This window comes from Balaenoptera acutorostrata, chromosome 12 (assembly GCF_949987535.1).
Source record: "Balaenoptera acutorostrata chromosome 12, mBalAcu1.1, whole genome shotgun sequence".
Lineage (NCBI taxonomy): Eukaryota > Metazoa > Chordata > Mammalia > Artiodactyla > Balaenopteridae > Balaenoptera > Balaenoptera acutorostrata.
In genome coordinates, this window is record NC_080075.1 from 33,087,149 (window position 1) to 33,111,847 (window position 24,699).

At 44.8% G+C, this 24,699-nt stretch overlaps 1 protein-coding gene across 1 annotated transcript; it reads left to right on the forward strand.

The window, feature by feature from the left end:
• Window positions 1–1,554: 1,554 nt before the first annotated feature.
• FIGLA (folliculogenesis specific bHLH transcription factor) lies at window positions 1,555–15,938 on the forward strand. Its single transcript, XM_057558695.1, has 4 exons — window positions 1,555–1,767; window positions 4,386–4,538; window positions 6,147–6,368; window positions 15,903–15,938. The coding sequence occupies exons 1-4, from the start codon at window positions 1,567–1,569 to the stop codon at window positions 15,936–15,938; spliced, it is 612 nt and encodes a 203-aa protein (XP_057414678.1). The 5' UTR covers window positions 1,555–1,566.
• The last annotated feature ends 8,761 nt before the right edge of the window (window positions 15,939–24,699 follow it).

Consider the following 24,699-nt stretch of genomic DNA (forward strand, 5'->3'; position numbering starts at 1 on the left):
ATTAGTTCTATGTGGGAACTGAGCAAATAAGTAACCAGAGTTAAGTTTCTCACTGTTGAAGAAGGGAATTACAAATAAGGAAAGGGGGAAACTAGAGAGAAACCTGAGGTATTGGATTGGAATTGGAGGTACTAGTGTGAACTCATGCTTTTTAAATATATCTGTCCATCTATATACAGAGATAGATACAGCTGTATGTGTGTGTATGCATACATCTATTTCCTGTCTGCGAAAAGAGCCTAGAAGTAATGACATCCCAAAAGGAATGAACAGCCAAACTTGGTTCCTAAATCCCATCTTCCAGTAAAAGGAGAATTGACCCACTTCAGGGCAGGGGCTAGGAGAATTCGAGATGAGCCTGGAACATGTTGTCTTTTTGGCACAAGTAAGTAAGTGCTCAAAGAGTGAAGGGGTCATGTCAAAAGGACAGAGGAGCCAGCTTGAAGGGGCTCCCACAGGCCAAATCTGGGACAATATGAGCATTAAAATAAATGATATGAATGAATTACATCTTACTGAATAAAATAGAAATTCATGAGCTCACGCTGACATAACACAAGATGAATCAGTTACTGGGGAGAAGGGAGAGCTCTTCCTCAAAGGAGAATGCTGACCATTTGTCTGTTATCAGAGTGGTGGTTGATTCAGGCAGGAGTCAGTAATGGACGCTAAGGATATCTCCTCATAAAATATTTATCAATTAAGAGGGAAAAAATGTCAATTTATGGTGAAGGAACCTGGCAGACACCACCTTGACTGGGTGATCAAAGTTAACATTGCCAGCAGTGGGACAGGTCAACATCACGTCTCCTGATGCGAGGCACTGAGAAAAGCTCAGCATCTTTTCTATGGAGTCCCTGCCAAGAGGGCAGGACCTGGGTCTGGACATGAGGAGACACTGGACAGACCCAGGCTGAGGGACCTCCTCCACACTGAAAGGCTTCTACTCTCTGAAACTGTCAAAGCCATGAAGACAGGACAAGACTAAGGAAACGCTTTAGAAAAAGAAAAATGAAAACGGGGATACACATGGAGAGAAAGGTAGTGGTGGAGCACATGTGAAAAAAGTTAAGTGGGAAATCTAGGTGAAGGGGATATAGGACCTTTTTGTTTCTGCTCTTGCAACTTTTATTTATTTCAAAATAAAACTGAAAAACGTTTTGTGTGTATCCATCAATTTTTCTCTGGTAAGCGTATATATGTTCGTATGTATATTTGCCTACACGTGTGTACACATGTCCAGACGCTCAGGTCCCAACTCAGATTGGCTGAGGCAGAATGTGGGGGACTGGTACCCTAGCAGGCGGATTTTTAAAACTCCCCAGGTGACTCCAGTGTGCAGCCGATTTGCGAGCCAGCGCTGTCATCCAGGCTTCACGGAAATCACCTGTGGGGCTTGTTAAACCGATCGTCCCGGAGCGGTTTCCCCAGAGCGGGCGGGGCAGGTACGCAGGCGCGCAGGGGGATGGGGGCAGGTGGTCGGGCCGCCGCCGCCACCGCCCACGGCCCCGCGTGGCCCCAGGTGCCCGCGAGGCAAGGCCCGGCCTCCCACCCCCGCGCGCCGCCATGGACGCCGCGCCCGCGCTCCTGAGGGCCCCACCGGCCGAGGTGCTGGACGACGTGCTGCGGGAGCAGTTCGGGCCGTTGCCCCAGTTGGCCGCCATCTGCCGGCTCAAGCGGCTGCCGACGGGCGGCTACTCGTCCACGGAGGACCTGCAGTTGGTGCTGGAGCGGCGGCGCGTGGCCAACGCCAAGGAGCGCGAGCGGGTGAGCGCCGGCCCCGCGAGGTCCCTGCCCCGGGACCCGGCCGCCTTCCTCCCGGCTCCCCCCAGACCCGCCACCCATTTCGGACACCTTCGGGGGCCCGGGGCGCCCACTCCCCGCCCGGGGGCCCGGGGCGACTTCGACCCCCCCGAGGGCCGCTCGTGTTCGCCTCCACCCGCGCTGGGATGGCGCCTCACCTGCGACCCACCTGGACCGGTGCAGGAAGCGGGTCTGGGGAAGGCCGAGGGGGGCCCCTGACCACTTCAGAAACGTCTCCCCTTGGCAGGCGCTTTAAACCCTCAGAGGAGGCAGTGCGCTTACGTCTCACTACCTCCTGCGCCGGGTGGGTGCTTGGGGTCCCCTTTTCCCAGCGCCCTGCCTCCAAGCACAAATAGGGCGAGGCACAGGGAGCCTGATGGAAGTTACTCTTTTCCTTACTTTAAACAAAGAATTTAAACAAAGCCTGGGTGTGCACCCAGACTCCCACTCAACCCCCTGGCGGGGGACAAAAAGTGGGTCTTTCCCACTCTGGCGGGTACGCGGTTAATCACCCGCGGGGATGGTTCCTCGGGCGGAGTCGGAGCGCCATCTACTGGTAGCTTTTAGTATTTCTAACTGAACTCGGGCCTCAAACTTGTGAGATTCCGTCTCCTTTCTGCCCGTTGCAGTCTTTGGGTTGAGCTGCTGCGGAGGCTACCGAGAGAGGGAAGGGCGAGCGCTGGAGGAGGGTGCGCGCACATTCCGGCCTGGGACTTGAGGAGGAAGTTCTGCTGGGGGCTGTTCCTGCACACTCCTGGGCCCTTTAGAAACGTAGCCCCAGTCAATCAACTCGGAGCTTTGTTTGGGTACGGGTGAGAGGAGAAAGGACCAAGCAGGTGTAGAAGACTTAAGGGAAAGTTGGGAGCCCTTTATGATAACCCTGTGATCTGATGTGTTGATGTGGCTCTCAAACGAGATTCTGATCCAATATTTTGCATTTTAAGTTGGGCTTTCCCCACCAGGAAGGAATTGCTTTCTGCAGAGAATGGGTCCTGGTGTTACCCACTATTTTAAAACTAATGACCTTAGTCTTCTTTATAATGATGAAATTAGTACACCTGGAAGACAGAGAAATGACTAAGTAGGGAACGGAAACACCCACAATGCAAATATAACTACCATGAACTATCATTCTTGTGTGTATCCTCCTAGTCTTTTTTCTACTTATATTTGTGCATATTCATAATCTTACAAAATTGCGATGATGTAGTACATATCTTTGTATTTTTTCACTTAACGTTATCAAAAGCATTTCCTCATATTCTAAGCAGAACAGCTTTCGACTGCTTAGTCCAACATATAAATGGACCGTTACTTATTCAGTCTCCTAGTGTTGGGCATATATGCTTTTTTGCAGCTTTTTACTGGTACATAGATCTATGCCCATGTCTGATAATTGCTTTAGAGCAAAACAGTAGAAGTGGAATTACTGGGATATAAACAATCGTGTGACTTTTGATACAAGTTACCCAATTGCTTTCTAGAAAAGTTTATTAATTTTTATCCCCTTTTGCAGGATATAGGACTGTTCCCTTTTTCCATCCCCAATGCTGGGTATGATAATCAAAACAAAAATATTACCAGCTTGGTACATGAAAAATGGTATCTAATTTCTGTTTTAATTTATAGTTCTTTGATTATTAAAGTTTAATATTTTCATAAGTTTATTGAAACTTATGACCAATAAACTTATGAAATACATTATGACCAATAAACTTATGAAATATATTCACTGTATTCTGCTGTGAATGGGCTGACTATGTCCTTTGCCCACTTTGATGTGGGGTAGGAGGGAGCTCTCAATATAAGTGAGTGAGTATATTGGCTTCATGGTGTAGTGGGAACCGGTTCTTCGAGGGCCTGTGTCCTCCGGGGGTGGGGGGGTTGATCATCAGAATTCTAGACCTTCAGAGCCAAGGCATTAGACCCTGGAGATGAAGGAAAAAAGGCTCTTCATTCTACCTTTCAAGTCTTGCCAATGTGCAGACTCTCTGGACTCTATATCATCAACTCCGCTGGGAAAGAGGTTGAAGACTTGCTGGCACAGTACTTGAATAGATGAGTATTTGTACAGTTTATTCATTATCGTTAGTACAACTTATTGAGGACTTTCTGTGTGCCAGGAGGAAGTGTTTGGTGTGTAATTATGTCACTTAATCACCACAAAAAAAGCTACACCACGACAAGGGGAGTATTTTCCACTTTGCAGGTAAACAGACCAAGGCTTGGCGATATGAAGTATCCTACACAGTTTTGTAAAGCTAAATGGTAGAGTTGGGTTTTAAATCCTGATGTACTGACTCAGAGCTTTTAACCACTACCCAGCCTGCCTCTACCTTGCAGTGGGAATGCTCTCAGAGGAAGAGAAGGAGGTCAGTGTGGACCTAGACACCCCTCCCAGTCCATCCATCCCTGCTGCCAGGTTCATGCCACTCCTTCTCCCCTTGCCAGGAACTGTACTGCCAGTGCCCCGCCCAGACAAGAGAGCTGTGGAAACGAGCCCTCACAACCGCCTTCCGTGGTTTGGGGAGATGCCTTACAAGTTAGCTTCCTGTGTGTCACTGTGCCTTTTTGCTTTCCAGATAAAAAATCTCAACCGTGGTTTTGCCAAACTGAAGACGCTGGTGCCGTTTCTTCCCCAAAGCAGGAAGCCTAGCAAAGTTGATATCCTCAAAGGTGCAACTGAATACATACAAGTTCTCAGTGATGTTTTGGAAGGAGCCAAAGACTCTGAGGTAAAGGTTGAAGAAGTTAGAACAACGATACCCACTGTTTATTGAGCACTTTCTAGGTGCCAGGCAATTTATGTATCCGTTCTAGTTAGTTTATACAGTCCTTTGACCTATTTATGATCCTGGTTTTACTGAAGAAGAAGCCAACATACAGGTAAAGTCCACACAGCTAAGAAATGTCAGAACTGGAGTCTGAATCCAGGTCTGTGCAAGCTTTGGAGCCAAGTTCCTGACCATCAGTATCCTTACCTCCTGGTGCCGTCCAGGGCATCTAGCTCCGAACTGCTTAGCCTTTAATGGGACTTTGACAACAGGGGCATGAGAGGAGTTTCCTTAAACCCTCTCTATGGCAGTGCTTTCCTTCAGCAGGATGCACATCAGACAGAACACAGAAAGGAAGAGGGATGTCCCTTGGGAGAGGCCCTCCCTGAGGGGCAACCCTGCCGCAGAGCTCATTGCTTTCCTGGTGATGCTGGTCTCATGGGGTTTTGTGACCATCCAGTGGGACGACACAAGTGAACCTGCTTTGTAAACTGTGAAGCACCATAATGTCACCACCATTATTGGGGCACGTAGCTCAGGGGTGTCCATCAGGCAGTGGAAGGTGTGGGCTGGTTTCATGGGTCATTCTATGGAGAGGCAAATTTAGAAGGCTTGAAAATGGGTTAGTCATCAGAGGAGGTGAACTATGAAGACAGAAAAGGCCTTAGAAATGAGCGCTAAAGGAGGAGCCATCAGAGAGGGGCAGGTGGAGAAGCAAAATGTGGTCCTACAATCAGGGAGGGGGCATCTTGGGAATCCGAGCATGGGAAGTCGTCTGAGAAGCTGCAGGGGGGCCGCGAAGGCAACCAGAAGCAGCACGTGAGGTGTGGGCCAGGAGGGGGCTGGAAGTCACCTTGCTGTGGGTTGAGGGTATGTTGTTGGTAAACATCTGAAATCCAAGCAGAGGGACGTGGCAGACTTCAAGTTCATTCAACTTGGAAGTCTGAGCCTGGAAAGAAGAATCAAAAGGATGGAAGAACGACAGTTGTTAGATCAATGAAGGCCTTTTCTAATTAGCTATGTGATCCTGTTTAGTGACAAAAGAGGACAGACAGTAGAGAGAAGAGAAAGGTACTCATTCTAGGAACTTAGGGCAGAAATAGCCCAGTGTATAATGGGACTTTTTAGTTTCTTCCTCTTGTCTGCTAGTCCTACTTAGGTGACTACTGGGAGGATACATTTTGCAGTGGTGGGAATGGATTGTCCTATTGGCCAAACTGGATGCTGGGTTGTGGCATGGTCGTAATACCTGGACAGGTGCAGGTGGCTGCCTTAGTTTTTCCTCGCGTGTGAATTGTCTAACAGAAGTGCTTTGTTTTGTGCTGCATTCACTATAAAATATAGAATCTGTCCCATGCTATAATCTTTTTAATGCAGTTGCCAATCACACAACATTTTAAGGTTATAGGAGAACAAAATACAGTCTGTTGAGCAATGATTTTCTTTCCATAATAACTTAAGCACTGCCCTCATTACTTAAATAAAATTTCGTACATTAGAACTTTGAAATATATTGATTTAAATCTTTAAAATCTGTCATACTGTTTGACAACTAAATATGCTTTCTAGAAACAAGACCCAGATCATCAGAACTATAGTAACAATACTTCTGAACCACATATGTCCTTGGCTAGAGAGCTATCGAGAAATATACCACACGCCGGTTGTGCCGTGGGCTTGAAGAATGAGGAGGAAGGGTCCTGGGCAGATGGCGGCAATGGTGAGTCGGCACACACTTGTCGCCAGGGGGCGATGTCTACAACGGGAGTTATCTCTCCAGCCAGGAGTCTGGTGAAGTGTTTCTTCTTAGATAGTCATGTTGATGTCCAAAAACTCACAATGCACCCCTTGGGCATGAGGTATTTTCCATGTTAAAACATGATTGAAACAAGATTATTGTGTGAAAGCACCTAGGTGGGGGGGTGAGTTTGCTAGTTTGAAAGGTCTGTTACTATGTTCCCAAGTTAATTGGAAAGCTGCTCAAGGGGAAGGTAACTCCTCCAGAATCACCCAATACAGACCAAAGCTTAATTTTTTACGACCCTAATTAATACATCAAAAGGTTTTCCGGATTCTGAGGTCTCCAGAAAAAGAAATAACTAGCTTGCCCTCCATAAAGCTGCATGGTGATCCCATGTACACACACGCTCACTCACACACATGTGCACTCACACACGCGCATTTGTTTTTCAGTTGGCCTTGTTGGAAGACAGAGTTTTCTAAGTAATAACAAAGGAGTTTATTGCAACGTTATCACTTATTACCTTGCCAAACTAAGGAAGCCATTGGAAGGAGCAGCCTGCTTCTCCAAGTCTAGAAAGTGGACGTTTTGCTCTTGCTGTGTCTCAGTGTTACACAAACAACACCCCTTGTTCCATCCTACAACACGATTGCTACTGAAACAAGAAAGGCTTGCAGGAGTCTGGCACTAAGCAAGTTGCTTAGCGTGGTATAAGGAACAGTGGGGGCCGTGGAGTAACAAATGATGGGTGGTGGTGGGAGGTGGTTTAAAAGAGCAGTTGAGTGCAGGCTCTGGAGACAGAATGCTGACGTTCAAACCCTGGTTTTACCACTTGTTTGCTGTGTGACCTTGAGTGAGCTACTAGAATTTTCCAACCGTCAGTTTCCCCATCTGTAGAATGGGGATGATCATTGTACCTACATAAGGTAACTGTGAGGTTCAAATGACATCATGTCAGCAGAGTGTCTAGCATAGTACCTGGCATGTCAGTGTTCACTTGGACTTTATTAAGTCTGCTTGCCACACCATGAGCAATCAGTATTTTTTTTTTAAACATCTTTATTGGAGTATAATTGCTTTACAATGGTGTCTTAGTTTCTGCTTTATAGCAAAGTGAACCAGCTCTACATATATCCCCATATCTCTTCCCTCTCGTGTCTCCCTCCCTCCCACCCTCCCTATCCCACCCCTCTAGGTGGTCACAAAGCACGGAGCTGATCTCCCTGTGCTATGTGGCTGCTTCCCACTAGCTATCGGTTTTACACTTGGTAGTGTATATATGTCCATGCCACTCTCTCACTTTGTCCTGCCTTACCCTTCCCCCGTCCCATGTCCTCAAGTCCATTCTCTAGTAGGTCTGCGTCTTTATTCCCGTCCTGCCCCTAGGTTCTTCATGACCTTTTTTTTTTTTTTTAGATCCCATATATATGTGTTAGCATACGGTACTTGTTTTTCTCTTTCTGAAGCAATCAGTATTGATTGGTGAGCAATCAACAACGGGCCCCAGGCATTGTCATTCTGTTTGCAACAAGTGGTCTGGGTTTTCTCACTTGGCTCTTACCAATGCTCCACTGTGGTTTGAGGTCTTACAGGCTCTCTGCTGACTGGCTGGCCTCGTTTCTGATTTGATTACTGTTTTCTAAGGATCCCACTTGTGCACATGCTCAGTCTAGATTTTCCAGTTCTGGCCACCTGAGATTTAAAACTTCGCTCTCCAGTCAACTCTTAGGATACAGAATTCCTATTCTATTACATGAGCTGACAGGGAATGACTGAGATCAAAGAGTGAAAGTGAAAAGGAAAAGAGTGAACTGAACCTTGAACCTGACTGTCTAAGTTAGTAATGGTAATGCTTCCCCAAATGTGGTTTTAGTGTGTTAGATATTAAGGCAAGAATCTTGCTTGCATTTAATCCTCACTGGTCCCTATCAGGTAGGCATCACCATGTCATTCTCACAGTCAGGTGCCTGGCTAGTCCCTCCAGCCAGTCCCCTTGGGCCTGGTACAGAGCAGGCCTATGCCAGCATCAAGGATGTACAACGGAAGTCCTGCTTTTCCAAGGATAATTGATCATAGAATTTACCAATTTATGGTAAATTGATTTAAAGTGGGGACTATCATTTTCTAGTAAGAAACAGGAAAGTTCTGGCTGGAAAGTTTTTAAAAAGGGAACACAACACTCAATTTTTAGTCTTTTAGCTAACCACGTCTAAGTTGTTAATTGGAAGAGTGTGCTAATTCTTAGAATGAACAAAGAATCACATATTTGAGATTTTTAATGTATGTGTATAACTTCTGTCAAATGTGACTTCCAAGGCCTGAATGTAAATAGTGCCAGTTTTTGCAGAAGGATTTTAGGATTTCATCAGTTTTGTCGGGGGTTTCTCATTCTTTGACATTCAGATCATTCATTTACAAAATTAAAAACATTTATTCTGAAAAAAATCAACTTAAGAAAAGTTGCAAGTATAGTACAAAGAACTTTTTCCCTGACCCATTTGAGAGTAATTTGCCAACCTGATGGCCATCACCCCTAATGACTTCAGCGTGCATTTCCTTCAAATGGGAAATGGGGACGTTCACCTGTATGACCACAGTGCAGCCATTAAATCAGGAGATTATGTGGCTTTACAGTCATGTAATCCTCAGGTCCCATTCAAGTATCACCAACAGTCTTGAAATGCCCTTTCTAGCAAAAGGACCCAGCTAAGAATCATGCATTGCATTTAGTTGTCCCTTCCCTTTTCCCTCCTTTTACCTGGAAAAATTCTTTGGTCTTTAGGTAATTTTTATGACCTGGACACATCTGAAGATTACAGGCCAGTTGTTTTGTAGAATGTTTCTTGATTCAGTCTTGTCTATTTCCTCCTGATTAGATTCAGATATGCATCTTTGGCAGCAATATGGAAGTGATGCGGTTTTCTACTCATTGCATCCTATCAAAGGGGGGCAGATTTTGATTTGTCCCATTACTAAGGATATTCACTTTGATCATGTGCTTAATTTAGTGACTTCCAGGCCTTTCCACTTTAAAGTTAGCCCTTTTCTTTTGTAATTAATCTGTATTTTGTGCGAAGGTGCTTTGAAATTATCTAGATATCTCATTATTCATCAAACATTCTATTTTTTTTCTTAAAGTGATATCTGTTGTCTTATTTTTTTAATATTTATTTATTTGGCTGCACCTGGTCTTAGTTGCGGCATGCGGGATCTTTTAGTTGCACCATGTGGAATTTAGTTCCCTGAACAGGGATTGGACCCAGGTCCCCTGCATTGGGAGTGCAGAGTCTTAGCCACTGGACCACCAGGGAAGCCTCATCAAACATTCTATTAAACTTTTTATTTTGTGACAGAGAAGTCCCATATGCCTTTAACTCAGTCTCCCCCCATGGCTGCGTCTTATGTAACTATAGTACAGTATCAACCAGAAAGTCGATATTGGTACTATGTGTGTATAGTTCCATGTCATTTTATCGCATGTGTAGTTTTGTGGAACCATCACCGTAAAGCTGTCCCACATGCTACCCTTTATAGTCACACCCACCCACTGCCCCTACTCCTCCACTCTCCCTAACCCCTGCAACCACTAATCTGGTCTCCATCTCTCTAATTTATCATTTTGAGAATTCTGTATAAGTGGAATCATACAGTGCATAACCTCTAGAGACTGGCCTATTTTAAACTCAGCACAATGTGCTTTATTTATTTATTTATTTTTCACAATGTGTTTTAAATCATCCAAGTTATTGTATCAGTAGTCTGTTCTGCCTTTTTATTGGTATTAGTTCATGGGATGGATGTGCCACAGTTTAATTATTATTGTAGAACATTTTGGTTGTTTCTGTATTCATTTTTTAATATTACAGACGTGTGGTTTTCCATTCAGTGGATTATTACATCATCATATAATATCATGACTTATTTTGTTACTCAAACTGTCCTCATTGTGGCCAGTGACAGCCCTTGTAAGTGGGCTGCCTTTCCACTTGAATGTCACCATCATTCTTTGATCACTTCCTTTCTGGCAGAAGATGGTCCAAGCTCACACATCTAATACTTTTCCAGCCTTGGAATCACTTTCATCAAGGACCTCCAGTGGGTAACTCACCCCCCATCTCCGTACCATCTCCTCCTTGCATGGCGGTTCTCCTTACCCTTCCTGGGCTTTAGTACCTGTAGTTGGTTTGTTAGAGCTGCCGTAAAAAAGTACACAGACTGAGTGGCTTAAACAGCAGAAATTTATTTCTCACAGTTCTGGAGGCTGGAAGTCTAACATCAAGGTGTTGGCAAGTTTGGTTTCTTCTGAGGCCTCTCTCCTTGGCTTGCAGATGGCCTTTCCTGGGTGTGTGCTTGCCCTGGTGTCTCTCCTTTATGAGTCCAAATTTCCTCCTCTTATAAGGACACCAGTCAGATTGGATTAGGGCCCACCCTAATGGCCTCGTTTTAACTTAATCACCTCTTGAAGGGTCCTAACTCCAAATACAGTCACAGGTACTGGGGGTTAGGACTTCCATATGCATTTTGGGGACCACAGTTCAGCCCATAACAGCACTCATGACAGGCTGCCCCTTCATGATGACCCCCTCTAGGATGGATCAAGGTAAAGGGGCCAAGGAAACAAAGCTCAGACTGGTCTCTATTTGCCAAACAATCGTCATAAGGGGTCATTCCCATTTATTTGAAGGGCAACTACATAGGGTTTCAGGATCTGGCCAGATACCCTAACTGGAGACCTGGGGACAGCCGATGTGGCTCATTGGACTGAAATGCTCATATACAGAGGGGCTCAGGATTTGGGAGGCAGGTCCCCTCCAGCTTCAGTTTGCAGGAATGGCACCCTTCTTCCTGCTCTTGGAGAGGATCTCTGAGGAGTGGAATCTGGTGCTGGTAGAGATGGGCATTTGGAGGGACTTGGGGGTGTGGTCAGAAAAGGCTGTGCAAGATCAACAACATTCCTGAGAGGCAAAATCCCCAGTGAAGCACATAAGAATCTGCTGATGGCAGGAGGGGAGATGAACTGCTCGGGCCAGAGCAGGTTCACTTGGGGACTGAATCAGCAAATAAGTGTGTGCGTGGATGGAGAGGACATGGGCCAGCCATGCATCCGGCCTCGGTAGGGATAGGGATTAATGTCAAGGTCCAGGGAGGCTTGTTTAAAATTGGACTTGCAAGGTGTAGGATTTTGTTCCTTTGGGATTAGACATTACTGGGTGGCAAGATGTTCACTAACCCACCATTGTTTATTCCTTCTATTTGTCACCTGTGGCTATGGCTTGGGCATTTCACATCATGCAAGGCTCTGAATTTTGCTCAGAGTTGCCTGTAATCCTGTAGAGACTGTGTCCCTGGACAAAGACCACCCTCAGTGTTGAAGTGAGATGCCAATTGTGCTGGGGTCAGAGAAGCTCTGGAAAGGGTTACATGCATGAACGTAAGTGCCTATTATGGGACCTGGATGTGCCGCCATTATACACTTCTAAATTTTGGCGTGTCATAGGAGCGTTCCTTGGAAAGAGTTTCTGAGAGAAGGAAGCCTGGTGGGTGGTAGATTTCCTCGACCCCTCCTCTTCAGGTTGTGGTCATCTGTGTGTGAAATTAACCACTGGGGACATTTCTTCTAATAGCAATTTAAGCTCTGAAATGAGGTGGTCTGGCTAGTTGGGATGAATTTGTTAGCATCCTGAGAAAGCCCTAAAGCATCTATGTTCCGTCTTCCATCTCACGTTTCTCCCAGGTAGTGGCTATGTGTGATAGCAAAAATTCCACTATAGTATTGTGTGTGTGTGTGTGTGTGTGTGTGTGTGTGTGTGTGTGTGTGTGGCGGGGCCAGGGGTAGGTCTAGGCTTTTCCTTGGGAAGCACTTTTATCTGCCCCAGTATTTACTTGTGGCCTAGTGGGCATATTCTGATGAGTTTTAAAAAATTGAACTTCCCTTTTGATGGGGTAGGTGCTCTTTGGTTTGTCAGTCCCCGCCCCCTCTTACTGCATCTCCAGTGTAGGCATTTAATTTTGCAGTACTGGACCAAGGGCACTGGGCACAGAGGGAAGGCTGCACGACTGGCTGCTTTGGCTCTGGGATGTTATTGTTTTCTAAACTTTGGGGGTTTAGGGGTTGGTGCTCTGATGGTATGAATGCTGGTCGTTCTGTCTGGAACTCTGGTAAGGTGAGATGTGGGGCATGCAGGACAGGATCCATCTAACTTTGGAGTAATGCCACCTCTGGTGGAGTGTTCCCCAGGCTACAGCTACTTAGGAAGAGATCCAACCAGCACCCAAGGAAGACTCTTAAGGCCCAATCTGATCAAGTAAGAAGAAAATGTTACAGGGAATCCTTATTTCTTTGTGATAATAAGAGAGGGAGATTTCTTTTGTCGTAACTCAGATTTTTCTATGGGGACAGAAGATTGAATCAATCATGGAAGTGGGGTTTGTCTGTGTGTACGCGTGTGAGCGTGTGTGACGTGAAGCTTGGTGTGTCTGAGGAGCTCTCTATGTGGTATGTGCTCCTGAGTCTGTCAGTGAGCTGAGCGTCATTGGAGAAAGCCAGTAATTGCCATTTGTCTGACATATAATGGGTCTGGTGATCAAATAAATTGAGGTTAGTTCTCTTCTATTCTTGTGGACTTTTTGAGGGATTATTTATACGAGTTTTATGAAAGATCCATCTCATGGGCCCCATATGAACAAGGAAGAAAATGGCAAGAATTGGATGGAAGGATCTCTCAAAGACCCTTCTCTGAGAGGGTCCTTAGAGGCAGGACTTCTCTGATGTGCTGTGGGACCTCCCTGGAGACAGACAGCTCCTTTGGGTCAGCAGAAAACCACCAAATGCTCGGACCACATAAGCCCGCCCCTGAGGGAGGTCAGTGTATCCTCCCACCCGCCACCTTCTCCCCTGTTCTAATTCCGGGGCTATCCAGAGCAGATCAGGGATAAAATGTACGCCAAAGACACAGTATTAAAGGTAGATCTTTTAGTGGGAGGGTAAAGGGATTAGAAATACAACTCAATTATTTTTCAGAACTCTTCCGGTCCTCTTTGGATCGCTCTCTTCCTTTTTGGAAGATTTTTCCCTCCAGGAGTTGTCCTTCCAGTACCTCTGGTGTAGAAGACAGGCCTGGGGCACCTGCCTCATTGGGGTTGCTCTGAGGTGAGAGGCACCGAGGGGCAAAGTCCCCCTGCATCATGCTATTTGGGCCAGGTCCCCAGGAGAGGAGACAGACCACATGGGGCTTCGTGGCCAAAGCCCTGCTCAGAATGAGCTTCCTTTGCTGTAAGATCATCTGTATGGCTTTCCCTCCGGACAGGAGGCAGCGAGGCTGTGGCCACAAGGCTGGATTCTGATCTCTGGGTCCTGGCTGGACTTTCACACACTGAAGCAGTATTAACAATGAGAGCACAGTTTAGATGGGAAGAAATGCCACTTTATTTTTTACACTGTTCTCCACTCGTTCTTGAGAACCCATTATGACGCAGATGGTGGGAGAACTCTTTATCTTGCCCCATTAAGGCCTATCTTCGAGTAAAGCCGAGTCAGTTCAGCGTTCAGAATATTCCCTGTGGGGCTCCTTTGCCTCCTACGTGATCTCCCTCCTCCCTCTGCCCCTCCTCCGGTACCGTGAGGAGCGTACACTCCGGAGGCTGCGGTGGGGGCCTCGTGTGCTGCCCCACCTCTGGCCCAGCTAGTTCTCTAGCCCCTGATCTTGGGTGTGGTTGAGCTGACATCCGCTGTGGGTGTCCATGGCCCCCCTGTGGCTTCTCTTGTCTAAGCCACGCCATTCAGAACCCAGGCCTCTTCTCGTATCCCTAGCCTTCCCGCCCCAGATGGGCTGTACGGCTGCCCTCAGGCGCACGTTCCTAAAGATGTCTCTCAGCCAGTGCTCACCAGCTCCTCTGAGAGACTATATCCCGAGAAGTGGGTGCCGATCCTTGCTTTCCTCAGATTCTACTTTGCCTTTCTTGGGTTCTGTTACCTTTGGAACTCTCCCCCATCCCCTGGTCAAGGCCAGGATGGCACGGTACAGAACCCTTCCCAGGGGTCAGGCAGCTTCTACACACTGGTCCACCCTCCCTGCGTAACCACTTCCCGCTGTTTCGATCTCATCTCTGTCTCGGTTGTGGTAGGCCTTCTGCTGTCATATCTTGCCTCCTCCCTGCACCACGAGCACCCCATGAGCAGCCATCTGAGCTCTGCCCACCAGAGCTCTCCCTTTCAACAAAGTTGCCCGCTTTCAAATGAGAGTCTTGCTTTTCAGACTGTTGTTAAGCTTGGAAATGAACTCTGAGGACTTCTGGTCGGTATCTATCCATCCCTTCCCTCCCCGTCATTCTACCCTCCAGCCTTGACTCAGTGGGTGGAGGGAAGAGTACGCTGGATAGTATGTCAGATTATCCAGCTATAAAACCAACAGCAGGAGTACACCCACCTTATTAAAGTTGCTGAACTGCAGGCTGGGTTTCTATTCCTCTGATGCCCTTCTTCTTGGACCTTCAACTCCTTGACTTAGATGAGGCCAACATTTTTAAGTGAACTGTGAGAATAAGACAACATCAATAAACTTCAAGTTTTTGTATTCCGATACTTAAATATTACAATCCTGGAATTTCCCAGCTAACTTAAAAAAAAAAAAGGAACTAAGACAACAATCTATAATACACTGGACTATAGGCTGATAAGATGAAATTATCCTTTAACCTTCTAGGTAAACACAGCAATACGTGAATTGTCTTTTAGGTTTAGAACATTCTGGTTGTGTAAAAAGTTTAAAAATTTTAAAATAAAACTTCTAAAGCTAAATTTGAACTCAAAAAAAGAAAGCTTGATGACATGTATTGTGGAAAGACTTGTTCAAGATCAGAAAAAATAGATATTGATACTTATTTTGTGCCAGGCACTATTCCTGGCAGTTTATACGTAATAACCTATTTAATTTTCATAACTGTCCTGTGACGTACAAACAATTATGCCCATTTTACATGTCAGGAAACTAAGGAATGAAGTTAAGTAACTGGCCCAACATCCAGTGCGTGGATGAAGGGTTGGGCGTGGGAAATGTGGGGAAATAGTGTTAAACCTTTTAATGGTCTTTCATTCTAACAAAGCTCACCCTTGAAATGTAAATGAGTGGACTAGGAAGTAAATAAATGTTTTTTATAGCTAAATTAAAGCATTTGATTGCAGTATTTCATATTAATATACATCCGGGTTTCAATTTCTGAAGTGCCTGACCATGATTTGAATGACTTTATTTTTTTAACTCATGGATTTAAGTTGAGATTTCAGAAAATTGAGAAGCCCAAGGTGATCTTACCATCTTAAAAAAGCCACAGATGGAAATCTACTAATATGCTGGCAAAATTTTTTCCTATACAACTGAATTAAGAAATTATCATAAGGTGTATAACATTGTATGTTGTTTTCTTATTCTATCATTGGCATGTTTAGAGGTTATTATATAGTCTTTATAACAAGTTTTAATGGTTCATTAAATGGGGCAATTTTCTAATTGTTGGACATTTGTTTTCAGTTTTTTGTTCTCAACCTGATGCGTTTAGCTCTTTTTTGTATTTCATTTTGTTTTTAGGATAGATTCCCAGAAGTAGAACTGAGTCACAGGTAGGTACAATCTGTGACTTGGTGCCAATTTTTTAAAAAAAATAAATTTATTTACTTATTTATTTATTTTTGGCTGCACTGGGTCTTTGTTGCTGCATGCAGGCTTTCTCTAGTTGCAGCAAGCAGGGGCTACTCTTCGTTGCGGTGCACAGGATTCTCATTGTGGTGGCTTCTCTTGTTGCGGAGCACGGGCTGTAGGCACGCGGGCTTCAGTAGTCGTGGCTCACGGGCTCTAGAGCGCAGCCTCAGTAGTTGTGGCATGCAGGCTCAGTAGCTGTGGCTTGCGGGCTCTAGAGCGCAGGCTCAGTAGTTTTGGCGCATGGGCTTAGTTGCTCCACGGCATGTGAGATCTTCCCGGACCAGGGCTCGAACCCATTGTCCCCTGCATTGGCAGGCGGATTCTTAATCACTGCGCCACCAGGGAAGTCCCACTTGGTGCCAATTTGTAATACTAACAGCTATGTAAGAGTGCCAAGCCCTTCATATCCTTGCCAACAATGAGATCTATTAAAATGATAGAACTGTAATGGGCAAAAAATGGTATCTTTAAATTTAAACATCTTTGATTACTAATTAATTTTTTGTTTGTTTTTAAACTGTCTGTTAGCCATTTACAATGGGCTCTCTTCTGTTTCAGGTTCCCGCAAGTATGAAAAGTGAAAAGGCTGGCCCAGGGCTATCTTCTACAGACAAATAAATGCAGTCTTGAAAGTTTTAGAGTCTCTTTAAAAAAAAAAAAAAATTGTCATAATTCGAAGTTTAACAATTACCCTTTAAATGGCCTTGCCTGTCACGAATTTACTTGACTCCACTTTCTCAATTTCATGCACCCAGCTAGGGCCATATGGCACCTTCGTGCAAGCTCAAGCAGCTTGAGCCCAGAGACAGTCATTGTTGTAACGACTGCTCACAAAGACTTAGCACTTCATAAGTGGGACTCTTCTCCATACTTTACATATGTTAATTTGTTCTCATAACAGTCCTGCAAGATAGGCACAACGATCCTTGCTTTACAGATGGAGAAACTGAGGCATAGAGAGTGTGTAGCCGACTTAGGCTGCCATAACATAGACCACAGACTCAGTGGCTTAACAGAAACTTCTCACAGTTCTGGAAGCTGGGAAGTCCAAGATCAAGGCCTGAAGAGTTTAGTTTGCTTTTCCTGGCTTGCTGACGGCTGCCTTCTCTCTGTGTCCTCACATGATGGAGAGAGGGAGCAAACTCTGGTCTCTCTTCCTCTTCTTATAAGAACACCAATCCTATTGGATTAAGGCCCCACCCTTATGACTTCATTTAACCTTAATGACCTCCTAAAAGCCCCATCGTTGAATGCAGTCACAGTGAGGGCTTCAGTGCATGAATTTTGGGGGAACACAGTTCAGTCCATAGCATTCCACCCCTTACTCTCCCAAATTCATGCCCTTATCACATGCAAAATACATTCATTCCATTCAAACAGCCCCAAAAGTCTTACCTCATTCCAGCATCAACTCTGAAGTCCAAAGTCCCATCTAAATATCATCTAAATCACTTTTGGGTAATACTCGAGGTATGATTCATCCTGAGGCAAGATTCCTCTCCAGCTGTGAACCTGTGAAACCAGACAAGTTATGTGCTTCCAAACTATAGTGGTGAACAGGCATAGGATAGACATTCCCATTCCAAAAGGGAGAAATTGGAAGAAAGTGGTGATGGGTCCCAAGCAAGCCCTGAACTTAGCAAGGCAAATTCCATTATATTTTAAGGTTTCAGAATAATCCTCTTTGGCTCAGTGTCCCACCTTCCAGGTGGACTGGGATGGCAGCATAACCCCACACAGCTCTCTGCAGTGGCCCTGCCCTCTGAAACTAACAGGAAACAGACTTGCCCCCTGGGCCTGCGGTCAGAGTGGCAGCCCAGATGCTCTCTGAATTGCCTGTGGATCATTCTTCCCTTTCCTTGAAGAACAGTGCGTGTTTGCCACTGAGTAGCTCTGTGGTCTTGTCCTGACAACCTTCCTTCATTCTGTCCTGCTTTATCTTTCCCCTTTAGTTCAAATTGGCAGTGTCTTTGCTGCTCTTAATCCCATCTCTCTTCCTGGCCTCTGCTGAGATAGTTGATTAAGTCTATGAGTTGCACCCATGATCTCTTTATCAAACGGTTGTTCAGCCACACCCTTAGTGCTCTCTTCAGAGCAGGCTTTCTCACCTTTTGCAATATAGATAGGCTGAGAATTTTCTAAATTTCTAAGTTCTGGTTCCTTTTTGTTTAACAATTCTTCCTTGAATTTATCTCTCACCTCTTGCATTTTGCTGTAAGCAGTAAGGAGGACCCAGGGTGCACCTTCAATATTTTGCCTAAAAGTCTCCTCTGCTAAATATCCAAGGTCATTACTTTCAGGTTCTACCTTTGACAAAACACTAATACACAGTTTAGCCAAGTTCTTTGCCACTTCATAACAAGGATCGCCTTGCCTCTGTAGTCTGGGGCCTCTCCACACCAATCGTGTGTGGTGCCTCCCTGCCCTGTGTGGTTCTTCCCTCATGTGGGTGGGGTTACCGTTGCTGGTGGCCTCATTTTAATCAGTGATAATGAAACTGAGCAGGACCCTGTGGGGCTCCTGGGCACGGAAGCCTTTCCGTGTTCCCCGTTTCTTGTAGGGAACAGACTCCAGCCTCCAGGACCTTCCCTGAGTTCCAAAGGGCAGATTCGAACAGTTGGTCATCCAGGAAGGGAGGGGATGCAGAGACGGGAGGAGCAGCTAAGAAACAATAGTGCAGCCTTGGGGCAGGGTCCTGGTTCCACCTCAAGGGATACACATAACAATATCTTTAAACTCTTCATAGAATTAAAACCCAACAAATGGAAGATGTCAGCATTCTTCATACCAGAGAAGACCACCTGAGGCCAGATCAAAGGAACCGGAGAAGCTCATCAAGAAGATTACCTGAGACCAGATTAGAGGGGTGCAGGCCTTGCACACACCCTAATCTTGTCAGCAACCCCACCCTTGAACTATTGCTATAAAACTCCTCACTAAATCCTCCTGGGTTGGGACACATAGTTTTGGAGGGGCACGAGTCCACTGTGTCCCCCTTTGCCTGGCAAAGCAATAAAGCTATTATTTTCTACTTCATGCAAAACTCTGCCTCTGAGATTTGATTCGGCACCAGTGCACAGAGGCTGAGCTTTTGGCATCAATAATAAGACTGTAAGTACTTTCACTTGTTGTCCCATTCGGTCTCCATGACAACCCTGGGTGGTAGAAGACTATTCATTTTCTAGGGCTGCCATGACAAAATACCACAGACTGGGGGGCTTGAACCACAGAAATCTATCTGAGATCAAGAGATGGAGGTCAGCAGGATGGTTTTCTTGATGCCTCTCTCCTTGGCTATAGATGGCTGTCTTCTCCCTGTGTCAGTCTGTATCCACATTTCCTCTTCTTAAAAAGGCAGCATCCTATTGGATTAGGACTTACTCACATGACCTAGTTTTTTAATCTCTTAATTGTCTTATTAATTTACCTCATTGTCTCTCTGAAGACCCTAACTCCAAATACAGTCAGTCATATTCTGAGGTACTAGGGGTTAGGATTTCAACATAGAAATTTGGGTTGGGGGGCTCAAGTCAGCCCATAACAGAGGGCAAGCGCTGTTACCCTCACTTTACAGCTGGGCCCGGGGGTCAGAGTCTTTACTGAGGCCACACAGTCCATGGGACCAAGACTGGAGTCCCAGGCCCTGGACCCAAGTTTCATTCTCTTTCCACAGCAGGCCTCAGCCATGGGGTTGGCTGACCTTTTACTTGTTGGGAGAGGGGTGTCTTCAGGAGATCTAGACTTAGAATTTACCATTGGTCTTGCTTTGAAAGCCCTGTCTTCCCTGCTCTCTCCTGTCTTAAATTTGATTTCCATAAAGGAGGACATAATTTATAGTTTATCTGGGAGGCAATTCCAGGAAGTACCAATAGGGGAGTGGGAAAGTGATATAGGGAAGAAGAGCCAGACAGTGAAAGATGCATGCTGAGCAGGTGAGGCTGTGGGCAGCTGGGGCTCAGTCCTGCTGGGGCCTGCTGGGAAACTACGCACAACGCGCCTCAGGGGGTCCTCCCCACACTTACAGAGGAGGGAGCCGGGCTCTTTATCCACTAACTCCTGATGGTCATAGGTTGAGAGCCGATCCCCTGGGGTGTCAGTTCCTCCAGCACCTCCAGCATGCCCTGGGGAAGGCCGTTGATAAGAATGTCTGGCCCTGGAGAGTGCTAAGGCCCTGTGTTAGTTATCTATTGTTGAGCAACAAATTACCCCAAACTTTGCAACTTTAAACAACACATTTATTATATCACAATTTCTGTGGGTCAGAAGTCATGCTTGAGCATGGCTTAGCTGGGTCCTCTGCTTCAAAGTCTCTCTCAAGGCAGAAATCAAGGTGTCAGTCTGGGCTGGGGTCTCAGCTGAAGTCTTGGCTGGGGAAGGATCTGCTTCCAAGCTTATGTGGTTGTCTGCAGAATTCATTTCCTCTAGGACTTCTGGACTGATGGCCTCAGTTTCTAGCTGGTTTTTGGCCAGATATCACCCTCAGTTCCTTGCCACATAGATCTGTTAGACACTGCAGGTGTCTGTTACACCTGCTCTCCTTACAAGTTATTGCTGGCTAGAAACATTTTTGTCAAGAGACTTGGAGATTAGAAATAATTTTACTGCCTAACAGAAAGTCTAATTTTATCTGGCTATTGGAGGCTAGCCAAATGTGATTTTCTGGGTCTGACATGGAGTCTCCTATGCTCTTCTGTCCCTTGTCAAGGGCCAGGCAACTCGAGCTTTCTGCAAGTGAGAACTTTGAATTCTGATGATATTTGATGGAGGCAGCTAGTTCTGGTTCCTTCTGTTGGATTTCAAAGTGAATTTGGAATTGAGTGAGAACTTCTGGAACTTCAACTAAAATTCCATATAGGCTATTAATATGGAAATTAATACAATGAAGTCTTGTTTCCCATCTGACATTTGAATAATTCCTAAAGCCACAGAATGGCACAACTCTTCCCAGCACTCATCATATTCAGATGGCATCCTGGAGAAGCTGGAGGGATTTGTTTTTTTTAAGATTCTGTGACGGCTGGAAGAGCAAAATCAAAGCAGAATCAGTTTTTTTCTTTTTTTTGGTGGGGGGGGAAAGGAGAGTGTATCAGCCTTATGGACTTTATCAGTGTCTTGTACTAGTTCTTCTTTTTAAAGTCAATTTTTTTTCCTCTCTGAGAGGACATGGGCAAGGTAGTAGTTAGAGCTCAGCTCTGGAGCCATGGTGCTTAAGTTTGCATCCTGGCTTTGCCACCCACTAGCTGTGCAACCTTGGGAGAGTTACCTAACCTCTCTGTGCCTCAGTCTCTTCATCTATTAGGGTAATAATATTTCTACTCCATAGAGTAGAGGATTAAATGAGTAAAAAGCTCTCAGAACAATGGCAGGAGCCAAAATGAGTTGGCTATTATTAGTCTGAGAATGCTTACACACCAGAAAGAGAAAAATTTTTTTTTAATTAATTAATTTTATTTTTTTGGCTGTGTTGGGTCTTCGTTTCTGTGCGAGGGCTTTCTGTAGTTGCGGCGAGCGGGGGCCACCCTTCATCGCGGTGCGCGGGCCTCTCACTGTCGCGGCCTCTTTTGTTGCGGAGCACAGGCTCCAGACGCGCAGGCTCAGCAGCTGTGGCTCACGGGCTTTGTTGCTCCGCGGCATGTGGGATCTTCCCAGACCAGGGCTCGAACCCGTGTCCCCTGCATTGGCAGGCAGACTCTCAATGACTGCACCACCAGGGAAGCCCAGGAAGAGAAATTTTTGAGAGATGGTGATGACCAAGGGGATTTATGAAACCTGCTATTTCTGGACTAAACAAAAATTCTCTATTCCCTTTCTGGGTTCTATTTCAGAAAAGGGCCTACCATACCTGTGATTTCAGGGCTACAGAGAAGGAATTTCCAACTTCCCACATATTATCACTCGGCACCAGTAGTGCACAGTTGCCTGAAGTGTCTCCATAAACATATCATTTCCTGGTCCTGGCCAGACAGATCTCGGGTCCTGGTGGCTGAGCTACTTGTAATTCTAGTGGGTTTTGACGGGAGAATGGGGAGAGGACTTATGGACTCTGATTCTGAAGATGAAGTGGGAATGGATGAGGAGCTCTGAGTGGGAAGGATGGGTAGAGACCAGGGGATGGAGGGCTGGCGGAGCTAGATCAGAAAGACAAAATTTACTCTGGCATCTGAAATGAAATGCCTGCCAGGTGTCCTAGGGTTGTTGTGGTGGGCATTTTCTCCTTTTCTATGTCAGTAGTAGCTTGCATACAGTGGCATTTCTTATATGTTAGTGTGCAAAGGAATCCCTAGGAATGCTTGTTAAAAATATGGGTTCCTGGGCCCACCTCCAGGGATTCTGATTCTGCAGCAGCACTGTGGTGGGGTCTGGTGATTTTTATGGGACTGTGGTACCCCAGAATCTTGAGGGAGCAGAGGGGCTATGATCTGGTTGGGGGTGGTGACCAGAGGATTTTCTGGAAGCTGTACTTGCCCTGTCATCACATTTAAAAAAATACATAGTGTAACACATACAGACTGAAAGTGAGGGGATGGAAAAAGATATTCCATACAAGTGGAAATCAAAAGAAAGCTGGAGTAGCAATTCTCATATCAGACAAAATAGACTTTAAAACAAAGACTATTACAAGAGACAAGGACACTACATAATGATCAAGGGATCAATCCAAGAAGAAGATATAACAATTGTAAATATTTATGCACCCAACATAGGAGCACCTCAGTACATAAGGCAAATACTAACAGCCATAAAAGGGGAAATAGACAGTAACACAATCATAGTAGGGGACTTTAACACCCCACTTTCACCAACGGACAGATCATCCAAAGTGAAAATAAATAAGGAAACACAAGCTTTAAATGATACATTAAACAAGATGGACTTAATTGATATTTATAGGACATTCTAGCCAAAAACAACAGAATACACATTCTTCTCAAGAGCTCATGGAACATTCTCTAGGATAGATCATATCTTGTGCCACAAATCAAGCCTCGGTAAATTTAAGAAAATTGAAATCATATCAGGTATCTTTTCTGACCACAATGCTATGAGACTAGATATCAATTACAGGAAAAAACTGTAAAAAATACAAACACATGGAGGCTAAACAATACACTACTTAATAACCAAGAGATCACTGAAGAAATCAAAGAGGAAATCCAAAAATACCTAGAAACAAATGACAATGAAAACATGACGACCCAAAACCTATGGGATGCAGCAAAAGCAGTTCCAAGAGGGAAGTTTATAGCAATACAATCCTACTTTAAGAAACAAGAAACATCTCAAATAAACAACCTAACCTTACACCTAGCAATTAGAGAAAGAAGAATAAAAAACCCCCAAAGTTAGCAGAAGGAAAGAAATCATAAAAATCAGAGCAGAAATAAATGAAAAAGGAAGGAAGGAAACGATAGCAAAGATCAATAAAACTAAAAGCTGGTTCTTTGAGAAGATAAACTAAATTGATAAACCATTAGCCAGACTCATCAAGAAAAAAAGGGAGAAGTCTCAAATCAACAGAATTAGAAATGAAAAAGGAGAAGTAACAACTGACACTGCAGAAATACAAAGGATCTTGAGAGATTACTACAAGCAACCATATGCCAATAAAATGGACAACCTGGAAGAAATGGACAAATTCTTAGAAAAGCACAACCTTCCAAGACTGAACCAGGAAGAAATAGAAAATACAAACAGACCGATCACAAGCACTGAAATTGAAACTGTGATTAAAAATCTTCCAACAAACAAAAGCCCAGGACCAGATGGCTTCACAGGCAAATTCTATCAAACATTTAGAGAAGTGCTAACAAACACCTATCCTTCTCAAACTCTTCCAAAATATAGCAGAGGGAGGAACACTCCCAAACTCATTTTACGAGGCCACCATCACCCTGATACCAAAACCAAAGATGTCACAAAGAAAGAAAACTACAGGCCAATATCACTGATGAATATAGATGCAAAAATCCTCAACAAAATACTAGCAAACAGAATCCAACAGCACATTAAAAGGATCATACACCATGATCAAGGGGGGTTTATCCCAGGAATGCAAGGATTCTTCAATATATGCAAATCAATCAATGTGATACACCATATTAACAAATTGGAGGAGAAAAACCATATGATCATCTCAATAGATGCAGAGAAAGCTTTTGACAAAATTCAGCACCCATTTGTGATAAAAACCCTCCAGAAAGTAGGCATAGAGGGAACTTTCCTCAACATAATAAAGGCCATATATGACAAACCCACAGCCAACATCCTCAATGGTGAAAAAGTGAAACCATTTCCACTAAGATCAGGAACAAGAAAAGGTTGCCCACTCTCACCACTATTATTCAATATAGTTTTGGAAGTTTTAGCCACAGCAATCAGAGAAGAAAAAGAAATAAAAGGAATCCAAATTGGAAAAGAAGAAGTAAAGCTGTCACTGTTTGCAGATGACATGATACTATACATAGAGAATCCTAAAGATGCTACCAGAAAACTACTAGAGCTAATCAATGAATTTGGTAAAGTAGCAGGATACAAAATTAATGCACAGAAATCTCTTGCCTTCCTATACACTAATGATGAAAAATCTGAAAGTGAAATTACGAAAACACTCCCATTTACCATTGCAACAAAAAGAATAAAATATCTAGGAATAAACCTACCTAAGGAGACAAAAGATCTGTATGCA